Raw genomic sequence first — 21,551 nt, forward strand, 5'->3', positions numbered from 1 at the left:
AGTTTGTTATACTCAGACAGGATTCTGTGAAAAGTGATCATACTCTGTTCACGGTACAAAGTCATCTACCAGGAATGCAGCAAAAAAAGAATGCAGTAAAAGTGGAGTTGGTAACTTGGGCAGTGGTGGCCTAAAGGTTAGAGAAGCGAGCATGTTACCACAGACTGGTTGTACTGGGCAGCTTCCAGGTATTTACGTAACTGTGTGATCAGGGCTTTCCTGCAAAAGAGAGGCTTCCTCTCAGCAAACCTTCCCTAAAAAAACAAAGGTGAAAAAACCCTTTATGCCTACCCTGCATAAGTCAGGCTGCTTTTTTCCCCAGCAGGGCTGCTTGTGCTAAATGCAGCCTGAGAGGCTGTTATGTTATCTGCAGCACCTGAGGCATTTAATCTAGTCTCAAAACCCGCACACATAATAATAATAATACCAGGCTCGTACACGTGATACGAGCGCAACGGAACAGTATCCACGAGCAGAGAACTATCCTTGCGAGGGAGCATTTCTGCTCCACGTGCACAAATGCAGTACGGCAAACACTGGGCCACAGTTTCTGGCTAGAACAGGAACAGCAACCCCTACAATACCCTTAACACAAGTAAACCGTGTAGTGGCATATATGGTCCATGTAGTTTACAATTGTAACGAAGCTGTCAGCCATTAACATTACCCTCTTTTTTTACGTGCGAGTGAACTGCCTAGTCAATTTTTTTTTTCATTTTACTTCGTTTTGAGCTCTACAAAATGATGGTAGGCTTAATCAACAACAACAAATGGTTGTTCTCTCAGGCCACTGCCTGGCTGCGAACAAACTGTGTGAGCGATCAAACCAAACAGCCAATCAAAAGGTCCTGGTAAGTGTTCAAAGTGACCAATCAAAGGAGCAGAGATGCCAGTCACCCCCGCCTCCAAAGTCTCCCTGGTTTTTATGTGCGCAAGTTTTGAGACTTGATTAAACCCCATACTTATGTCATGTGTAGGGCCAGGTATCGCCGATGATTTCACAAATCGATTAGCTTCCCATTCACAAGGTCCCGCTTCGATTTGGTATCAGTTAGGTTGGGGAAATTTCAGTTAAAAATACCAATTTTGCTTGGATATAAAAGAGATTCTCAGAGAACGTACGCTGTAAATTGTGCAAGGAAGACGCAACCCTCAAATATTTTATAAAGCACCAGATTAATGTTTACATTAAGAATTAAACCCCAAAAAGTGCTTTTCACGTCACAGGACTAACATGACAGATACATCACAAAAAAAAATGTAAAAATACATCCATGGTAGAAGATCGATTTGGGCATTTTATTAATCGATATCAGATCTTAATTGGAAAATGGATCATTTTAACTCAGTCATGTGATGACACCTGAGCCAGCTCCATTCGCTGAATAAAGACTGTGAGATATGGTTGACAGCTCCAAAAAGCTAGTGAACCTATCTATGGCTGAGGTTATTTTGTCACGCATGCTGCTGCAAAAGGTGAAGAATGAATGTCCGTGCTTGAATATGCTGATGTTGAGCGATGGATGAATCCACTTTGATTCCACAGCAGGGATCGTGTCATGCAGTCACCGTGGCTGCAGCGTCTTCACGTCCGCTCTGAGGAGTGTGCTCAGGACCAGGTCTCACTCTGGAATCGGCCTGTCCTCTCCATGGCGGCCAGCATCTGCTCGGCGTCCTCGGCCGACATGCCTCCCTGCTGCTGGAACACCTCTTTCAGAGCGTCACACACGCCGGTTGGCATTTCTTTAGCATTACTGCATAGAAGGAAGAAAAAAACAAAACAAGGATAACACTGTACATTTACAGCCACTCAGTGTTTCACCTGTCCCTATTTAACACAGCAAACAGGGGACTTCTAGATTATTATTTTTTTTTAGATTTCTTTATTTAAAAAAAGAGACAACGCCCATTAATCAACCTGAGTCCAACATGTAAATGTGCAAGATTTAGCCATGCAGGCTAATTTTCATTTACAGTCCCTAGCAGGTTGATGGCTCAAAACATCAGATGCGCTACAACAATACAACACATAGGCATAGAACAAGGAGACAATTGTGGAAATTGTGAAGCTATCCTGAATACCCAGATGTGAAGAAAGGAGACGTTTAGTTTTGGTGCCTTGGACTCACCCAGCGATGTAAAAGCAGGCACTTCTATTGGCAATCAGGTCCCACATGAGCTCAGCGTTCTCCCTCACACGGTGCTGCACGTACACTTTCTCCTCCTGAAATACACCAACCTTTCATAATTCAGCCACGAGTTGAAATGCTTACCATCTTCTCCGATAGCAACGCTAATTTCTCTTCTGAAATTTCCATTCCGGGACGGAATGTCTGTTTTTGTTTTGGCCTGTGTGTAGTTGTTAACTGCCCATTTTGATGAAACGCAAACACGCAAAAACAACGAGCTGCAGCCGTGGTAGTTCAACAGAGATAGATCCATTCCACCTGACCTAAAAAAAAAAAAAAAAAACTCAGTTGCATGACCTGGGGCCTCATTTATAAAACTGTGCGGCGAATTTTTGTCAGAAGTGGCGTACGGACGAAACATTGGATGTGAGTACGCACAGAAATATTCAGATTTATAAAACCGTGCGCACGCACGTCCTACGCCAGTTTCCCTTTATGAACCACATTCGGTAACACTTTATGTGAATGTATCGACATAACAGTTGCTGAAGAAGTTTCGGTCACACGGTCATTCTTCCAGAAATTCACCTGAGGAAGGTCTTGTGTGACCGAAACATTGTGAAATAAAAAAAAATAAAGTATTTGCATGCGTAATGGACAGTGTGCGGGACTTCTTCAACAAGTGTGACTGGTAACCTTTACTTTTTCTGACGCACCAGCCCCAAAAAAAGAAGTGTGCAAAAGCGCTTTTTGAATCGACATAAGAGTGACATGACACAGTCATGACACATGAACCATAACCATAACTTGTCATGACAAAAACCGAACGACACTTAACTAAAAGAAGCGTGATGTCATAAACGTTTGTGACTTGTTTATAATGTTTATGACCCGTTCATGACAGAGTCATGTCACTCTTATGTAGATACCTTCAAGTAAAGTGTAACCCCACATTCGACTCTAAATGTGGCACCACTTCATCTCACGCCCATAGTTTCCCTGAAATAGTCAGTGAAACGCCTCAGAGGTCGGACTGTGGCCCAAAGTAAAAAGAAATGGGCCGATATTAAAATTGATGCAATGAAACGCCCAGCGCTACTCCGAGAAAGTGTTTATGCCACGGGACACCGGAGCTGACCCCTCTTGAAGCGGGACTGGCACGGCGTGGTTTCTACGAGTGCCTCTCTCTGTAACGCTGGGCCCAAAACAGCTCAGAGATCCAACAGGACAGCTCCAGGAAGTCGGAACCGGCTCTGAGGCCACTCGTCCTCGTTTGCCAGCAAGTCTTCTTGCTGTCGGTCTCCATTTGCCACATCTTCTAACGACTAATTTTCACCTTTTTTTTTTTATGTTCACAAATTCAGAATAAAAAATTCAATACACCAAATTCGGTGCTAGATATTCAATGGCTTTTTAAGTTCAAAATCTGATGGAACAGATTTAATTCCATAGATGGGCATTATCAGTCATTTTCTCATTACATGTCATACAGCACTCTAGTTGCTTACTCGCAAAAAAGTTGAGACACAGCCGGTGAAGTGATCCCGACTGGGGCAGGCTAACGCCACCATGCTAACCCTGCTAACTGCTAACGTTACCGGAGGACCGGGCAAGTGGTCTGTCTTATTGATGTCTCATTAAATCAGTCATACACACAGTACTGTCTAGAGCTGTCAATCTTCCTCTATAATACCATTCAAATTCCATTTGATATGTTTTTTAATATTCAAATATTTAATGCTCAAATGCAGCCTGTTAAATAATATGTAATACACTAATATGTAATACACTACTTAGTAGTGTGTTAGGCTTATGCATTGTCAATGCCACTGCAAAAAGTGTGGTTGTTGTTACACGTTCTGGCCACTAGAGGGACTTCTAACATCAGCCTGGCCTTGAGGGGACCTGTCACTACTATTTTAGTGATTTATAAGCAACCTGATTCTTGCAGACTTTCACATTACTGAGAATACAGCTGTTAGAAGGTAATATATGAATTATGGCTCGGTGGATGTCGATTTTAAAGTTATGTTAAAACTATTTCCCGTCCTTATGATTTCCAGCCGCAGTCTGTCACTCCCCCTTGTACTAACTTTACTCGGTACGTAACGTTAGCTCCGTAATGTTGTACTGACTTTACTCGGTACGTAACGTTAGCTCCGTAATGTTGTACTGACTTTACTCGGTACGTAACATTAGCTCCGTAATGTTGTACTGACTTTACTCGGTACATAACGTTAGCTCCGTAATGTTGTACTAACTTTACTCGGTACATAACATTAGCTTAGACCTCACAATGCCTTGTTTTTCTCACTCCCGCTAAGTTATTGTTCATAAGACGTGACATGAGTGACACATGCGGGTAGGCCAAAGCGAGAAGATGGAGATTAGCTAACGTTAGCCAACATATTTATAAAAAAAAGTCACATTTGAATAGTAATTTCAGCATTTGAATAGTATTGATGTTTTACTATTCGAATTATATTCGACTTTCGGTATTCGCTCCAACAGCCCTAATACTGCCCACCTTCTATCTGTTGACATGTTGCTAAAATAGGCAGGTGTGACAATGGCTAACAACCCCCCCACCCCCTAAACATAATGGTTTTACGACTTATTACTGGCACGTGCTCAACTTTGGTGCAAAGTCATTCCCAGTTCCCACCTCTGACCTCAAAGGTAAATGGAACGCAAGATAAGCACGCACAAGCGCACCCACATGCCAGGATTTTTAAATGAAATAAAATAAACGTATGACATTATAACAAAAGTTCAAAGTTCATTGGTATGTCTTGTGTTGCTTTAAAGCTAGTCTATATCCTTGACGTTCCACTTCCGGGATTGCTCCGGTGCCGCAAGAAATTCCGCCGGATGCATGTATTTTCGCCGATGTCCGTTTCCTTCCTCTTTCTTTGTGTTGGAATTTTAAACTCGGGTGGATTTCTGAAGACTATGGTCTACTGCTCCTCAGATCTCTGCAGGGTAAATCCAGACAGCTAGCTAGACTATCATGACGATTGTGATTGGTTTAAAGAAATGCCAATAAACCAGAGCAGGTTTTTCTCCCATCACGGAATGCAGTGTGGACTAGCCTGACCTTTCTCCGCAGCGCTGTGGAGGAAGGTCTGGCAAAGCGAGACTACTTTGAAGTTAATTAGTTCACTTTTCCAAGGAAGAATAAAGTGCCTGGTTGACTTTCTGTGATTTCCTGTGATCATTAACGTGAATATTAAGCGAGTGTGTGTGACCTGGTCTCGTGAGAAGGCAGTGAAGAGGTTAAGGCGTCCGGTCTTCATCATCTCCTCCCACTCTGTCCTGAGGTAGAAGTCTTTCCGCTCAGAGCGACAGCCAAAGAACAGGACGTTGGCTAAACAGCAGGAAGACAAGGAGGAGGTGTGTCATGTCAGAGCTGTGAAATGATGTAAAGTGAGGTCATTTATAAAGAGAATAGAGAGCCAAAGTCACGCCCTTCTACTTCCGGTCCATGGGACCTATCTTTTGAAAAAATATGAACGGTAGTGAACGGGGAGAGGCAAATATATTTTTTATCCCGTTTGAATTGAGCCGTGGATTACAAATATGTTCGTCAATTTAAAAGATAATTTTTCAACCGAAGAAAGTCTCAGTTAGCGGTAGGTTTGTCGTAGTACCACTTAGTTTTGTGTGAAACCGCTCAGTGAACTACATCTCTCGTCTCGCACAATTTACGTCACCTAGCTTGATGCTCAATTTGCTCACTAGCTAGCTAAGCTCTGTTCCACAACACATGTAACGTTACCTTACCTGATGTGTTTGATCCAGTGAAGTGTTTTCAGCAGATAAGCAAAAGAACAAGCAAGATCCTCTGCTCGTGTGAGTAATGTTACATCCCCGGTAGGATTCAGACAGACATCGTAGCTTCAGTGTGTAGTCTTTCTAATTACGTCTTATACTTCAACAGTTTGACAATAAACTGAGACTTTCTTGACTTACGAAATTATCTATTAAACTGATGAACATCATATGTTTAATTAATGGCTCTATTCAAACAGGATCAAAAAATAATTTGTCTTTCCCCATTCACTACCGTTCATATTTTTTCCGAGTTAAGGTCCCATGGCGGTCCACCGCAAGGGGAGGGACTTCGCCGCTCTGAGAGACAAAGTCGGAGAGGTAAAGATCTCACCGTTTTTCCCCTCAGCGATCCTCTCTTGTAAAGCCGACCTGAAGGGTGCCACTCCTGTTCCGGGTCCAACCATTATCACAGGGGTGTCCTTCTCTTTAGGGAACCTCATAGTTCCCTTCTTCACCCACAGAGGCACATACACCTCCCCTGTAACACCATTTAATACGACACAAAAAATAGTCATGACATAGACATGGCTTTAAATTACTTTTTTTAAAAGTTATGTGATATTATTTTTTATAAACTGTAGGACTTGGTGAGGATTACAGGATTTAATTAGGACGAGGCCTGCACGATTAATCATTATAAAATCGCGATCTCGATTCACCCTGTTCACGATTTAATTTTTAAATAACTTTAACATTTATTTTTATTGATTTTTTTTAATGACTTCGATTCTCATTTAATTTTACGAGTCAACTGCATCACAAACACTACCACTTTCTTCTGTGAGTTTTAAACAGACTGTATAAAATAGGGTTTAAAGCGCTCCAAGTGCTGCAATGCTCTCCCTTCTCTTCATTGAAGCCTCTATGTTTACAGGCTTGTGGTGATGATCAATGTGCTATAGGTGCCAAAAATAATCTATGTTTGGTACTGCCAATTTGTTTTGTTTTGTCATGGTTCATATGTGCAATAAACATTACACTTCGTGAGAAAAAAAATCGTGGCAGAGAATTGTGATATCAATTCTAAGCTAAAAGAATCGTGATTCGTATTTTTCCCCGAATCGTGCAGGCCTAATTAGGACACGTCTGCTTTCAAAAAAAAAATATTTCTATTAATATCATCAGCATTTCTTTGAAACATGGCTTATATTAGAGATGGGTCTCAATCACTAATTTCCCCTTCTTTTAGAATATATTTGATCATATTTTATGTCTCCAAGTCTGATCGCCGGTTACACGATTGGCCACCGCAGCGTAACGTTTGGTTGCGTTTCTCCAAGAGTTGAATCGGTCTCAAGTTTTTGCCACAGGCAGGTGCGTTTCTTTAGCAACCTGACATGGGCACTGCTACAGCCCAAACCACAGAAAATGCAGAATATCCACGTTATGTTCTTCTTTACAAATGAAATGTCGGACTGACTGACTGACACGTGACGTGCATTCTTTTAAGAAAACTATTTGTTTTTAGAAATGTCTCATGATATATTGCCATCGCAATACTTCTAGAATCGCAATACAAATTGAATCGCCACCCATGTATTGTGAAAGAATCCAATTGGGACAAAAGTATATTGTCCCAGCCCTAAAGGATTTATTTATTTTTTTAACATGGACCCTATTTTCCCATGCATTGGTGTCTGATCTTGAAATTGGTCCAGTATTGAGCGAGAACGCTGTAACCGGCAGCCGCGAAACGGTCTGCAATGTAATCCTATAAGGCAAATGTGCATCTTCAATTTTGTCCACTAAAAGTGCTGTTTTTGCCACTGACCGACTCCGATTATTATTCTAAGTGTCTGACAACATTATGGAAAGGACCCCTACAGAGATAGACCTTTTTGTTAAGGAGATTTTGTTTTACCAGACTCCATGTAAAAAAAAAACAATACTTTTAGTGTCTATAGAGCCAACATATTTTCATGTTGGAACAGCCTTTGTCGACTTTGAATTAAGTGCATTATATAATGATAAAATTACAGTTTTTTTAAATGGAGTCTGGTGGGTTTGGCGATGGTGATTTTGGGGCTGTTTCATGTTAAACAAAAAAGATCTGACTCTTTAACAAAAAGGTCTATCTCTATAGGTAACCTTTCCATAATGTTGTCAGACACTTAATAATAATCTTAAAATGTCAGTGGCAAACGAGTCCTTTTAGTGGATGTAAATTGAAGGCGCGCAATTGCCCAAAAAACTTACATCGTAGCTTGTTATTTATTACTGGAATGATTTCAAAGATTGTTGTTACCATCTGTTTTAATCTTGTGGTCTGAATCTTAATTAAGAACAGATATGTTTTCATCAGCACTTTCCTGTTTAATTGTCTATCATGAATCACTGTTGCTCAAGCGTGTCGAGACACTCCCCCATGTGGTTATTCTGTTTTGTTTGTCCTATTGCTTTTTTTTGTTAAGTATCTGTTTTCAATGTATGAACTGTATATGTGTTTTATGCTGAGTACTATTAGGCAATTTTGTATAACGGTGAAGCACTTTGGAACTTTGGCTTACTTCCATATGTAAGATTACAAATCACATTCCATTACATTGTTTTAATCAAACAAGGAAATCTTTGGAATACTTCTTGCGTGTGTGATCATTTTTAAGTGTGTTGTCCTAGGATGTGTGTATGTATGTATGTATGTGTGTGTGTGTGTGTGTGTGTGTGTGTGTGTGTGTGTGTGTGTGCGCGTGCGAATACTGCTATTAATATGCGTTTAAGGGAGAGAGCTATGGAGGATATTCTTAGTCATAATTAAAATTAAAAGTCCAAAGGGAAAATGAAAAGAGATCAAAATAAAAATATTATTTTTACTACACTACTAGGAACAATCAGGCCATGATTAAACTTAAAAAAGGGGGGTTAGATGGTATTGATGCTGTGCTTTGTACACCGGCAAATGTGACAAGTTGGACACTAGTCCCTATTGTTGGCCTCCTAGCCCACTGGTAATTAGGACACCTCCTCCATCTCCTTCTTTACTGTATGTCTATGTTTTTTCATGTATTCTATGCCTTGCTGTAAAACCAATTGCAATTCAGGGACGAAAATAAAGTTGGAAAATTGAACCCCCTTAATGTTCTTTGCCTAAACATTTGTTCCTTATCAATCAAGACTCATTAAGACGCAACTGTTTTGTAGTAATGTAGTCGTAATTATGTATATTTGAAGTGTGTACCAAAGAGAAAACAAAGTGAGAGGAAATTGGTGAATGCCCAGATTCTCTTAAATCACTTGTATGCCTCTTCATACAAGGGGTTCTTGCATAAGGCCATGTTGACACATCTTTTTCAACATGGTGACACATCGATTTCAGCTGCATGCTACTGAGAAAACAGCCCCTGAGAAAATGCTAACAGAGAAAAGGAACACAATGTATGCATGTCTGATATTAACACACAACCTCCAGCCAATCAGAATGAAGTCATCTCTGTGGCTGTGATCTTAGCTCTTGTAAAGTGTGGTGAGAGACCTTGTGCCGGGTCCAGGGAGGCTAACCAGGTGGAGCAGAGGCCTCTTCGCGGTTTATACATCTTGGTTTTGTAACTAACCACAGCTACCAGGATCTGAAGCCTGTGTGGGTGAGCCTGTGCAGAGAGAAGGATTTTCTAGAATAAGTCATGATTTCACACTGTGATTTCTGTCTACCGATTGAATGCAATTTACAGCTTTGCCTAAAGCATCCAGATGAAACGCAGCAGATTTTTCTATAGCGTATAAATAGTTGTCATAAAAGGATGAGCTACCTGGAGAGAGGAGGCGATGGAGAATGAGCGGGGCTGGATATCAGGGAACAGATCTAGCAGATAGTCTACTTTGAGTTCTGCTGTAGTGTGGGGGAAATCTGCCAAAACCTGCAGCAGCAAGAGCACAACACAACACAGTCACTCTGCAGGTCAAAGGACATGTTAAAAGCCTCTATGTGTAGAATTTGAGGAGGTCTGTCTCCTACTGGAAGCAACAAAAAAGACTGAGGCAGGCAGCAATGCTCTTACTGAGATGAATGTGCAAAAAGCAACACTTTGACTACCTACTTTCAGGATCATTGCCTCATTTTTCTACAAACTAAATGTATGTATGCTGTCAAAGTAATTAAATAGATGTTATAATCACATGAAATCCTACACACAGGGGCTTTAAAATAAAGTAAAAAGCTGAATCAAAAAGGCAAGGTTTTAATTGGAATTGTGATATTTTTTTTCCCCGGGCTAGACTGAACTCCCATCCCAGCGCTGACTCTAACCCTGAGCCATCACCTCCAGCGCGGTGCGTCGGGGGCGGTTGCAGTAGCTGTGCAGCTCGTCCTGGCCTGCCGCTGAGCTCAACTCGATCAGCTTTTCCCGCTCCAGCTCATTGGTGGCAAAGGTAGACAGCAGCTCAAAGAAGGAGCGGCGAGGCACAGCAGCGATGTCTAGGTAGCTCTCCACCAGGTGGCGCACAGTGCAGGGCTGAGGAAGCCTGGCTGGAACTGAGAAGACAGAGGATCATGGTCATTTCACCATTAGTCTATATCCACCACATTTCGCCGGATGTCCTTCTTTTCGGCTGGATGTCCGTTCCCTTGGGCTTTCTTTCTGTGTGTTTGTTTGTGTTTCTTATGTTCAGAAGATTGGGTCGTCTGGTGACTTTCGCGCACAGAAACTTGAGTAAAGATAATAACCTCTTCTGAAGAGTCTAATATTTTTTAATCCTCCGTGTCCTCCTTGGCTACTAGCGGCGCGCGATCACGGAAGGCTTGTATCGTGTGGACGCGCCGACAGTTCTGTTGTCATTACTTAGATTTCCTCATGGGGACGACAGAAACTACGCACTACGGCTTTAAGTTTTCTGGTGTACGACAAACAACTTTTGAACATGCACGCGTTCCACCAAAACAAGTTCCTTCCCGAGGCTTTTTTGCAGACGGCATCGTGGCTCTGTCCGGCACTTAGCGCCCATGAAGATTGTGATTGGTTTAAAGAAATGCCAATGAACCAGAGCACGTTTTTCTCCCATCCCGGAATGCTGTGTGGACTAGCCAGACCCTCCTCCGCAGCGCTGTGGAGGAAGGTCTGGCAAAGTGAGACTATTTCACAATCAAATCTATCAAGGCTGGGCGCCTGCGTAGCTCACCTTGTAGAGCGCGCGCCCATTTATAGAGGTGTACTCCTCGACGCAGTGGACTCCACCCTGCGGCCCTTTGTTGCATGTCATTCCCCCTCTCTCTCCCCGTTCATGTCTTCAGCTGTCCTATACAAATAAATGCCTAAAATGCCCCAAAAAAAAAAAAAAAAACTAAATATGTCAAGGCTAATGCCAGAAACACACCGCACGCAAAAGCACTGCGAATAGCCGCAAAACGCCATGAAGCAGAGCTATTTTGAATTCGGTGCCCATGTTATCCAATCTGTCCGGCCACACCGGATGTGATCAGGCGGTGTATTGTATCAATGTATTGATATGATGACTTCATAATGAACATTCATTTATTTCCTATTGAACAGTAGGCTCAACTCCAAAAAAAGTTACAGGGGTGTTAATGAAGAGCAGGTTAGTGGCCGGGTTGGCTCAGTGGGTAGAGCAGGCACACATATACTTGGAGTTTTATGACTGGACGCAGAGGTCCAGGGTTCGAATCCGAACCTGTGACGATTTCCTGCATGTCTTCCCCCTCTCCCTCCCCTTTCTCACCTAGCTGTCCTGTAAATTAAAAGGTGGAAAAGCCCAAAAAATAATCTTAAAAAAAAAAGAACCTTCTGTATCTGGAATATAGTGTTACATCTAAAGTCAATCGCAGGCTAAGTTGTTTTTTATTATTTTATTTTTTTTATTTGCTATGAACCAAAAGACTTGGATAATGCACACAGTGAAAACAGACAGACAGACAGACAGACAGACAGACCTACCTGCAGTGTTGTCTGTGGCCCTGAGAGTGAACCTGGCCTCTGGATCTAATCTCAGCAGCTGACAGAACTGCTGTACGTCCTCTGGAAAGTTACATGGACGCATCATCACCACGTCACCAGCAGCAAACCTACACAGCATTACCACAACTAATTACCACTTTCAGTTTGCATTGAAGAAGAAAAGAAAAGTGGACCCCACAATTCATCACAGTACTGTTAGTCCATATCCTTCACGTTCCACTTCCGGGATTGCTCCGGTGCTGCAGGAATATTCCGCCGGATGCATGTATTTTCCGCTTTTTTTGTGTTGGAATTTTATATTTGGTGGATTTTCTGAGGACTATGGTTAACTGCTCCTCAGATCTCTGCAGGGTAAATTCAGACAGCTAGCTAGAATTTCTGTCCAAGCTGAGTTTTCTCTCGCACGACTATTTTGCAGCGGATCTGTATGGAGTTTAGCACCGCCCATGAAGATTCTGATTGGTTTAAAGAAATGCCATTAAACCAGAGCATGTTTTCATCCCATCCCCAAACGCTATGTGGACTAGCCAGACCCTCCTTCAGCGTGCTTTGGAGGAGGGTCGGGCAAAGCGAGACTACAGTACTGCAAACCTCCAGTCCGGTTGTTGGTGGTACGGTGCCTACAAACTTGCTGTAGGGACGGAAATAAGCAGTAAACATGAAATTTATGACATGATGGATCAGCGTGAATATTATTGTTCATGTCCAAACACTATGCTGGCAGAACCCATGAGAATAATATTGCATATGTGAAAGAGAGAGATAACAGGAGTGAGTTGCTATCACGACATAAAATATCTGAACGCCCCGAGGCTCGCGTGAAAATAGACCTGGCGTGTATCTTTAGCGGAGCGGAAAGCCGCTTCACGCGCGCTTCTGGTACGCGCCGTGACGCGGCTGGTGGAATATCAAGCATTGACTTGAATGGCCGTGACTGCTCGCGGGGCTCCCAGCGCCTCTGGAACGCAGCGCAGACACACCCGGTGGAAAATAGGGGTAAGTGTCCTCTTTTAGGATCCTAGTGGCCTGACGGTTACAACAGCTACGATCCGCTCTGTAGTCTATATCAACGACGGTTCATTTCCGGGATAGCTCCGGTGCCGTCGGAGGTTCTGCCGGATGTCCTTCATTTTCGGCCGGATGTCCCTCACCTTCTGCTTTCTTTGTATTGCCGTTCTAATTTAATTATCAAATTAACAAGTAAATTACGTTTATTTTTTTTTTGGAGTAAAATTCTCATCACACGCTTCCAGAGCTCGCCTACCTACGTGCACATGTTCCGCCAAAACAAGTTCCTTCCCGAGCAGAGGCACCGTTGCTGCTTCCGGTGTTTAGCACCGCCCAAGACGATTGTAATTGGTTTAAAGAAATGGCAATAAACCAGAGTTTTTTTCTTATCTAGGAATGCTGTGTGGACTCGCCAGACCAACCTCTGCAGCGTTGTGGAGGAAGGTCTGGCAGTGCAGAATACGCGTTTTGAAACAAATTGTTTCCAATGGCTAGCGCTGTGCCACGAGACTGCGTCGCTGTATTGAGCCAAGCGCGGGCACCGCCGGCGAGTTCGTGCTGCCGCTGCACCCAAAGTCCAGCCTGGTTGATGAACTTTGCTGCAGATGTGCACTGAACCCAGCGGCAAGCGCAGCGCAAACTGCGTTTGGTCTGAAATGCTTATGAGGGTAGAAGCTTTAATGACCGACATGCTAAATTGCTGTCAGATTAATGTAAAGGGGTGCACGTCTGAAAGAGACTCAAGATTACTTACTCAACGTTGGATCCAGTGATATCAAACTCGATGTGCCTCACATCCTGAAAGTGCAACGTGTCTGTGACTCTGCTATTGGACACCAGTCTGGCAGGAAAGGGATGGGACTGGGAGGGGACAGTTTGCTCCATGGGAATCCTCAGCCTGTCATCTGTCTTCTCTTTCACATCATCCAGGAAGTGGAAAGTGTACGTTGGCGGGAGCCTGCCCCAAAAAAATCAAGCAAAACAATTCCAACTGACTTTGAATCAACAGTAAACCCAAAACAGGAGTTAATAGGCTTTTGAAGGACACAAACTTTCATTCAAAATATGCAACCACAGAATGAGATCGAGAGCATACTCACGGTTCATCTTCTCTCATTGGAATCACACCAGCCAAAGATGGGTACAGGGCAAACACTTTCTCCCAAAATGATGTGAGCCACGGGTCGACCACAGCGTCTGACCTGGTTCAAACAGATTTTGAGGTAAGTAAAACGCCCACTGTTGGATCCCAGCTAGGAACATTTGTTGCATGCCATTCTTTCTCCCCCTTTCTCCCCACGCTTCAAGGTAGGCCTGCACGATTCAGGGAAAAATATGAATCACGATTTTTTAGCTTAGAATTGATATCACGATTCTCTGCCGTGATTTTTTTCTCGCGAAGTGTAATGTTTATCGCACACATGAACCATGACACAACAAAACAAATTGGCGGTACCAAACATAGATTTTTTTTGGCACCTATAGCACATTGCGCATCACCACAAGCCTGTAAACATAGAGGCTTCAATGAAGAGAAGGGAGAGCATTGCATTGCATTTTATACAGTCTATGTTTAAAACTCACAGAAGAAAGTAGTAGCGTTTGTGATGCAGTCGGCTCGTAAAATTAAATGAGAATCAAAGTCATAAAAAAAAAAAAAATAATAATATTATTATTATTATTTTTTTTTAAATCAAGAAAAAAAATTAAATCGTGAACAGGGTGAATCGAGATCGCAATTTTATAACGATTAATCGTGCAGGCCTACTTCCAGACTCGCTCTACTTTGCTGAAAAACGGATACATTTTGGATAATGTATATTTCCATCAGTAGTCAAGTCAATTTATTTATAGAGCACATTTCAAACCAACCTTAGCTGAACAAAGTGCTGTACAAAGTTATGTTATGTTATAAAAAACAAAGGACGACAATAAAACATAGACACAATGAACATGATACAAACTTCACACTTCAGTACAAATGTCCCTAAACTGAGTCGAACGCCAAAGAATAAAAGTGTGTTTTATGACGAGAGTTAGCGATCTCGGCAGTGGGGGAGGACCTAATATGAATGGGAAGTTTATTCCAGTCTCTGGCCACAACTGAAAAGGCACGATCGCCCTTTGTTTTCATCCGAGACTGGAATAGCTAAAAGGAACAGATTAGATGATCTAAGGGTCCTGGAGGAGTGATGTAGGGTAAGGAGATCAATATATAAAGGGGCCAGTCCATGTAATGCCTTAAAAACAAGTAACATTACTTTAAAATTGACTCTATATTTGACTGGTAACCAGTGAAGAGAAGCCAATATTGGGGAAATACGGTCCCTCCTTCTGGTACCAGTCAACAATCTAGCAGCCTCATTCTGTACAAGCTGCAGGCGTGACAAAGATGATTGACAAATCCCAGAATATAAGGAATTGCAGTAGTCAATATGAGACGAAATAAGAGCATGAATAACAGTCTCCAAGTCCTTACGAGAGAAGAAAGGATTTTATGTTAGCTATAGTCCTCAGATGAAAAAAGGCTAGATTTGACAGCCAAACTAATTTGTTTGTCAAATTTGAATGCTGGGTCAAAGATGACACAGCAAAAGGGCGCACACTTAAAGTAACACGCCGTTTTATTGGGACTTTAGCTTATTCACCGTAACCCCCAGAGTTAGATAAGTCCATACATATCCTTCTCATCTCCGTGCGTGTTGTTACTCTGCCTGACGGCTCCACCGGTAGCTTAGCCTAGCACGGATCCTGAAGGTAACTGGTTCCAACTAGCCTACTGCTCCGAATAAGTGACAAAATAACGCCAATGTGTTCCTATCTACATGTTGTGATTTGTATAGTCACAGCGTGTAAAAATAACAAGGTCACATGAGACACAGCCATCTTCTAACCGTATATAAACTGGGAACTATATTCTCAGAAAGGCGAAGCTCTGCTACTTGGGCGGACTGATATGCTTGCAGCACCTGAGAAGCCCTGAGCAGAGAGTAGCAGTGCTTCGCCTTTCTGAGAATATAGTTCCCAGTTTATATACGGTTAGAAGATGGCTGTGTCTCATGTGACCTTGTTATCTGTACATGCTGTGACTATACAAATCACAACATGTAAATAGGAAAATGTTATTTTGTCACTTATTGGGAGCAGTAGGCTAGCAGTAGGTTGGAACCGGTTACCTCCAGGATCCGTGCTAGGCTAAGCTACCGGTGGAGCCGTCGGACAGAGTTACGACACGCACGGAGATGAGAAGAGTATGTATGGACTTATCTAACTCTGGGGGATACAGTGAATAAGCTAAGTCCCAATAAGTCGGCGTGTTCCTTTAAAACAACAGTCATGTCAAAATCCCTCTCTCCTGCTCTGAGGTTTTGGTAATGTTTTAATTCACAATTTTTTTTCGCCATATCTTACACGTTCCCCCAGTCAACACTCAACAAGCTCCTCAGCGACGTTCAGATGTCTTAAGTTTGAATTGCCTTTTATTTGTGATCGATATTGTCAAAGATAAAGCAATTGGAAGTGATTAATAAATGAAAACAGTATTTGTGTTTATTGCTCTTGGGGGGGGGATTTGTTGGGTCTTTGTAAATTAAAGAGTGTGGTCTAGACCTACTCTATCTGTAAAGTGTCTTGAGATAACTCTTGTTACCATGTAATACTATAAGTGAAATTGAAATTGATCTGAATTCTTACCCCAGGTCATGCTGGTCATCTGCCAGCCCGACAGGCAGCAGCATATTGGCACCCAGCTGCAGAAGACGCTTGTGAAGCTTCTTAGCCACAAAATTGAACCTACGGGGGAAAGTGGTTGATAATTATTGGTTTATTAAGGCCATGAGTCATCTTGAATGTGTGCCGCGAGGGCCGTAAACCGGAAAAAGCACTGACTTAGGATAAGAGGAGTCCCCCAGGCCCATTATGGCACAGTCCAAGCGACCCAGAGAGCCAACAGGCAAAGACTTCCTGAAGATAAACCTCCAGAAGTTCTTTGAAGAAAGTAGAGATGGGCAGAAAAACATAAGTGAACAGGGTCAGACATATACAAAATATATGGGTTATCTTATTTGAACAATTTGTCTGTATTTTCTGGTATAAAATAAGAAAATATGAACATTATATAACTATTGATGTGAGATATTTTAAACTGCAAACACTCTAGTCAATATTCAAGCACATCCATATTCACATGCACTGTATGGTTTTTCACACTAATTATGGGAACAGTTAAAAGGGACAGGTCACCACAAAACTGAATTATACTATTCTTCCTCTTAACTGTCTCTTTGTTATCTTTTTTTTCTGTTTTATTACCTTCATATTGTCTGGAGGGTCTCCTTGGCCAGTGGTGGCGCACACAAAAACAACCAGAGACTCGGAGATCAGGTTGGCCTGTTTGATGAGAGGAAACACACACGAGGGTTTCAGGGGATTTATGTAGGCTTTAACACACCCCTAACAAATGTCCCCCACCACTGCAAGGAACAGAGTTCAATCCCTGTGTTATGGAAGAACTCAGGTGCAGGACTCTGGATACGTGAAGAAAGTTTGAGTTTAGTTTATTTATGGAAGGGGACAGCGCAAATTAATAAAAACACATGATTTCCCATGGGTTAAAAAAGCCAGAATTAGCCAAAAGGCTATTTTTCATCTGTAGTCCCCTGCCTTCGATGTTAAAAAAAAAGGCTTTTTAAAATACAAAAAAACAACACAGGCAAAACAAAACTTAGCATAAAGCGTCACAGAGACAGAAAACAACAAAACAAAGTACAGCACACAACTTAGCATAAAACAAGACACAACAGAAAAACAGAAAGATATACAACAAGGCAAAACAACAGGGTATAAAGTCAAAAAAATAGAAATTAGAACAGACACAGCCATTAAGAACAATAAAAGCAGTATTAAACTAGGGGGAAACAATAAGTAAAATTCATATATGTTGACTCAAACTAACAGAATAATAAATAGTGTTAGTGCTGACATGTATATGTAGTGACCTCCAGTGTTTTAGCTGCTCAGTAAAAGACGTATATGTGTTTAACTGTCTGATGTGGTTTTGGGATTGAGTTCCACTCTCTTGACCCTCTGATGGACCAGGCTGACTGACTAAAAGTTCGGGAGACTTTGACGACTTACAAAGAAGCATTGAGAAGAAATCTCGATCCAAGGAGATTGAGGATCAAACGGTACAATTAAAAACCACAATGTGGTGTTGTGTAGCGCCATCCCACTTCTGAAATTCCTGTCTCGCTGAAGGAGGATTTAAACTCACGCTGGACAAGATTAGAGATGACCAAAACACACACACACACACGACACGTGAACCCTAACCCTAACTTGTCATGACAAAAACCGAATGACGAAAACGTTCATGACTTGTTTATAATGTTTATGACACGTTCATGACAGTGCCATGCCACTCTTATGTAGATACCTTCAAGTAAATCGTAACCATTTTGGTAAACGTTTTTGTGGCAGTGATAGAGGCAGGGATGTTTACTGTTTTATTGTTTTTAAATGTTGCTGAATATTAATTCATTAACATAAATTATTTTGAATTCATACACATCACCATCACACTCCCCCCACCCAACAATGGTGTCATCATCCATCGTGGTGTGTCACTGTAGACGTCATCATGTGCGGTAGACACCACCCCAAACCCTGCTTACCACGACGTAGCTGTCCAGAGGCAGCACCTGAACCTGCAGGTGCCTTCTCCGCGCCTGCCGCCCAATCCTCTGGGCCGTGTCCTGGGCCGTACCGGTTTGGCTCCCATACAGGACCAGCAGAGTGGGCTTGGACATTATGACTGAGAGAAACAAAGTCACAATATCATCTGTTATTTTAGAAGTAAGTCAAGTTTATTTCTAGAGCACATTTAAAGTGCTCACATTATGCTCATTTTCAGGTTCATAATTGTATTTAGAGGTTGTACCAAAAAAGGTTTACATGGTTTAATTTTCAAAACAAACACCATATTGTTGTTGTACTGCACATTGCTGCAGCTCCTCTTTTCACCCTGTGTGTTGAGCTCTCTGTTTTAGCTACAGAGTGAGACATCGCACTTCTTTTCCATCTTTGTTGGGAGTCGCACATGCTCAGTACCAAGGTAAGGACTACTAGCCAGTCAGAAGCAGAGTATGAGGGCGTGCCATGCTAGCAGCTAGGCGAGCATTATAACATGTGTTACAAAGTGACCACGTTTGTCTCTGAAGTAAAGGCTGGACTACAATAGAGCTGTTTAGAGCAGTTTGTGAACAGTGTTTTCTGTTGGAGATGGTAAGTGCCTTTGGGCTTTTTCACTTTGTAAACCTATGATGTGCACAAAAAGATATATAACACAATAAAGGAAAGGGAAAAAGCCAAAAAGCATAATATGAGCACTTTTGAGCGTTGTCATCTTGGAGGATAGAGTTCGGTCCCAGACTGTGGAGATATGGGATTGCCACTGGTTGCAGAATCTCATCTCTATATCTCTCTGCATTGAGATTGCCTCCAATGATGACAAGCCTCATTTTTCCAGTGAATGAGATGCCGCCCCACACCATCACACTGCCTCCACCAATGGCAGAGAAGATTTGGCAAATGTTTCACCCACATACTCAGCGCTGCTGCTCATCCCACAAAATCATGTTCTGAACTAAACAGGCGTTCCAACGGTATAAGATGTATTGCCAAAAAGCATTGTTACCACAGAGAAATAATCTACCAAACACAAATGTCCTTACTTTTTGTGCTAAATTTAGTAATAAGGCACAACAAATTAATAACAGCATATGGCCCAATTGTTGGGAACCGTGCTGTTTGATAGGATTTGTATGGTCATTATACTATTATATTTTTATTATTGTAATATTGTCATATCATTGTGACCATGTGTTTCTTTACATGTGGTCGTCATGTGTAATGTGCACGTGTAATGAGATCATGTTAACTTTCTGCCAGTGTAGTGTTCATATAGGGAACCTGGTGCGATCAATCTATTTTTAATATGCTCAATTTAAGCATATTAAGTTGTTATTTTATTGTTGTGACATGTCTGTTTTTTTAAGCATCTTTAATCAAAGATGTCTTCTTCGAAATATAACCTTGGCCAGTAGCTAAATATGTCTATTACTTGTAACGTTACAGAAATCATCACAATTACATTAATAAGACTAACGTTAACTCTCTTATAATGCAGTTTCCTACCTCGATAATCACGACGTTAAGTTACACCAGAGACGGTTTAGAACCTAGAACCGGATAACTAGCTAGCTAGTCTTGTAACGTTACTGGACATCACTGTGTTGCTAGCTGCTAGCAGGCTAGTTAGCTGGCCAGAACATATGGTCAATTATTTTTGTTCGTATTTATTTTTCTTTAATATTAATCATTTATATCACCAAATACCAAGTAAACAAGACACGTACCGCTGCTATCTTCGCCAACAATAGCCTTGAACGCTTAAAAAAATTAACAAATAACTCCACCAAGTAAGGCAAACAGCTCCTCATTCTAAACATCAACGCTACACTTTACGGCAAGCCAGTTTCACGTTGTGATTGGCTCGTGTTCGTGCGTTGGTGATGCTACATTCAAAGCCGCACAAGGAAAATCAGAGATTCTGAACTTCTACTTACGACAAACAGAGTAAATTGCTTAACTGTATATAAAGTAGTTAAACTAGCTCCACCAAGACCAGCAACCAGGGCTTAATTTGAGCCAGAACATGTACAAGAGCAGATCACGCATTCAAATATAAACTGATCTATCCATAAATTAACAAATGCGTGGTGGTTGACAACGTATGCTTCACGATGTCTTATAATATATAAAATAAGTTTTTTCAATCCTGGAGTATCCCTCTGGATATACTCACCACTTGATAAGTATCGGAGAATACCTATGTATATGTCTTTATCCATAATAAATGTGTGTATGTATGTAATGTATGTCCTATAAATGTGTGTATGTAGGCTACAGCTGTGTTCAAAATAATAGCAGTCCAACATCACTAACCTCATAAATCAATTTTTTTGGTAGAAGTGATATTTCTACATGGTAAATAATTTACTAGTAAGTGTTGTAGAGTCATAGAAAACCAACAGACCCAACAGTCGTGACATGCATGCTGCTCATTCTGTGTAATTAGTGGGAATGCTGTTCAACAGCATTCCAACTATTGTTGTTCCTGTCGGCCATTTTGTTTATTTATTTTTCTTTTTATTCCCTCTTCCGTACGTTTTTTGGCTCTCTGTAACTTCTGCATACGTTCAGCTATTAAAACCATTCAACTTTTAAAATGTTCAGCTCATTCAGCTAATGATGGGACTTCTTCAACTTTTTTTCTACTATTTATACTTTTTAAAGTAATAAGCTTTTTATGACTTTTTTTTAACATTGAAGTCAATGAGAGCATGCTTCAAATCCTTCAAATCTTCTTCCGCTCCCAAAATTTTCAGCTCCTTCATACTTTCACCTACAGACGCCAAACAAACTTTAAAATGTTCACAAAATATTCAGTTATCCGGCTCTATCTTTTCAGTTTCATATCTTTTACAGTTTTTGTGAAAAAGCTGTTTAAGTTTAGTGATCATTTCAGGATTTTTCTGCGTTTCTAGTGAGTGTGTGTGGCGTCTCCTAGAGTGGATGATGTCATCGCCAGAGCACAGAACGTTAAAAAAAATATCTT

At 41.5% G+C, this 21,551-nt stretch overlaps 1 protein-coding gene and 1 long non-coding RNA gene across 3 annotated transcripts; both read right to left on the reverse strand.

Annotated features, from left to right (window-relative positions):
- Positions 1 to 1,329: 1,329 nt before the first annotated feature.
- Positions 1,330 to 20,418, reverse strand: ndor1 (NADPH dependent diflavin oxidoreductase 1). Of its 2 annotated transcripts, none has more exons than XM_035991381.1 (15): positions 20,290 to 20,418; positions 18,547 to 18,686; positions 17,186 to 17,263; positions 16,763 to 16,860; positions 16,568 to 16,666; positions 13,975 to 14,076; positions 13,629 to 13,832; positions 11,846 to 11,973; positions 10,217 to 10,428; positions 9,707 to 9,814; positions 9,433 to 9,547; positions 6,295 to 6,441; positions 5,378 to 5,496; positions 2,130 to 2,224; positions 1,330 to 1,754 (listed from the first exon to the last, which is right to left on the reverse strand). In XM_035991381.1, exons 2-15 carry the CDS (start codon positions 18,679 to 18,681, stop codon positions 1,610 to 1,612), a joined length of 1,785 nt encoding a protein of 594 aa, XP_035847274.1. In that variant the 5' UTR covers positions 18,682 to 18,686; positions 20,290 to 20,418; the 3' UTR covers positions 1,330 to 1,609. The 2 variants fall into 2 exon arrangements, with proteins under 2 accessions (XP_035847274.1, XP_035847275.1); XM_035991382.1 differs by lacking the exon at positions 20,290 to 20,418 and adding an exon at positions 20,069 to 20,235 and having other exon boundaries at positions 1,610 to 1,754.
- LOC116041426 lies at positions 4,179 to 4,457 on the reverse strand. Its single transcript, XR_004102951.1, has 2 exons — positions 4,420 to 4,457; positions 4,179 to 4,244 (listed from the first exon to the last, which is right to left on the reverse strand). It is a non-coding gene; the product is annotated as an uncharacterized LOC116041426 (long non-coding RNA).
- Positions 20,419 to 21,551: the final 1,133 nt, after the last annotated feature.

The sequence above is a fragment of the Sander lucioperca genome, chromosome 14 (assembly GCF_008315115.2).
Source record: "Sander lucioperca isolate FBNREF2018 chromosome 14, SLUC_FBN_1.2, whole genome shotgun sequence".
Taxonomy (NCBI): domain Eukaryota; kingdom Metazoa; phylum Chordata; class Actinopteri; order Perciformes; family Percidae; genus Sander; species Sander lucioperca.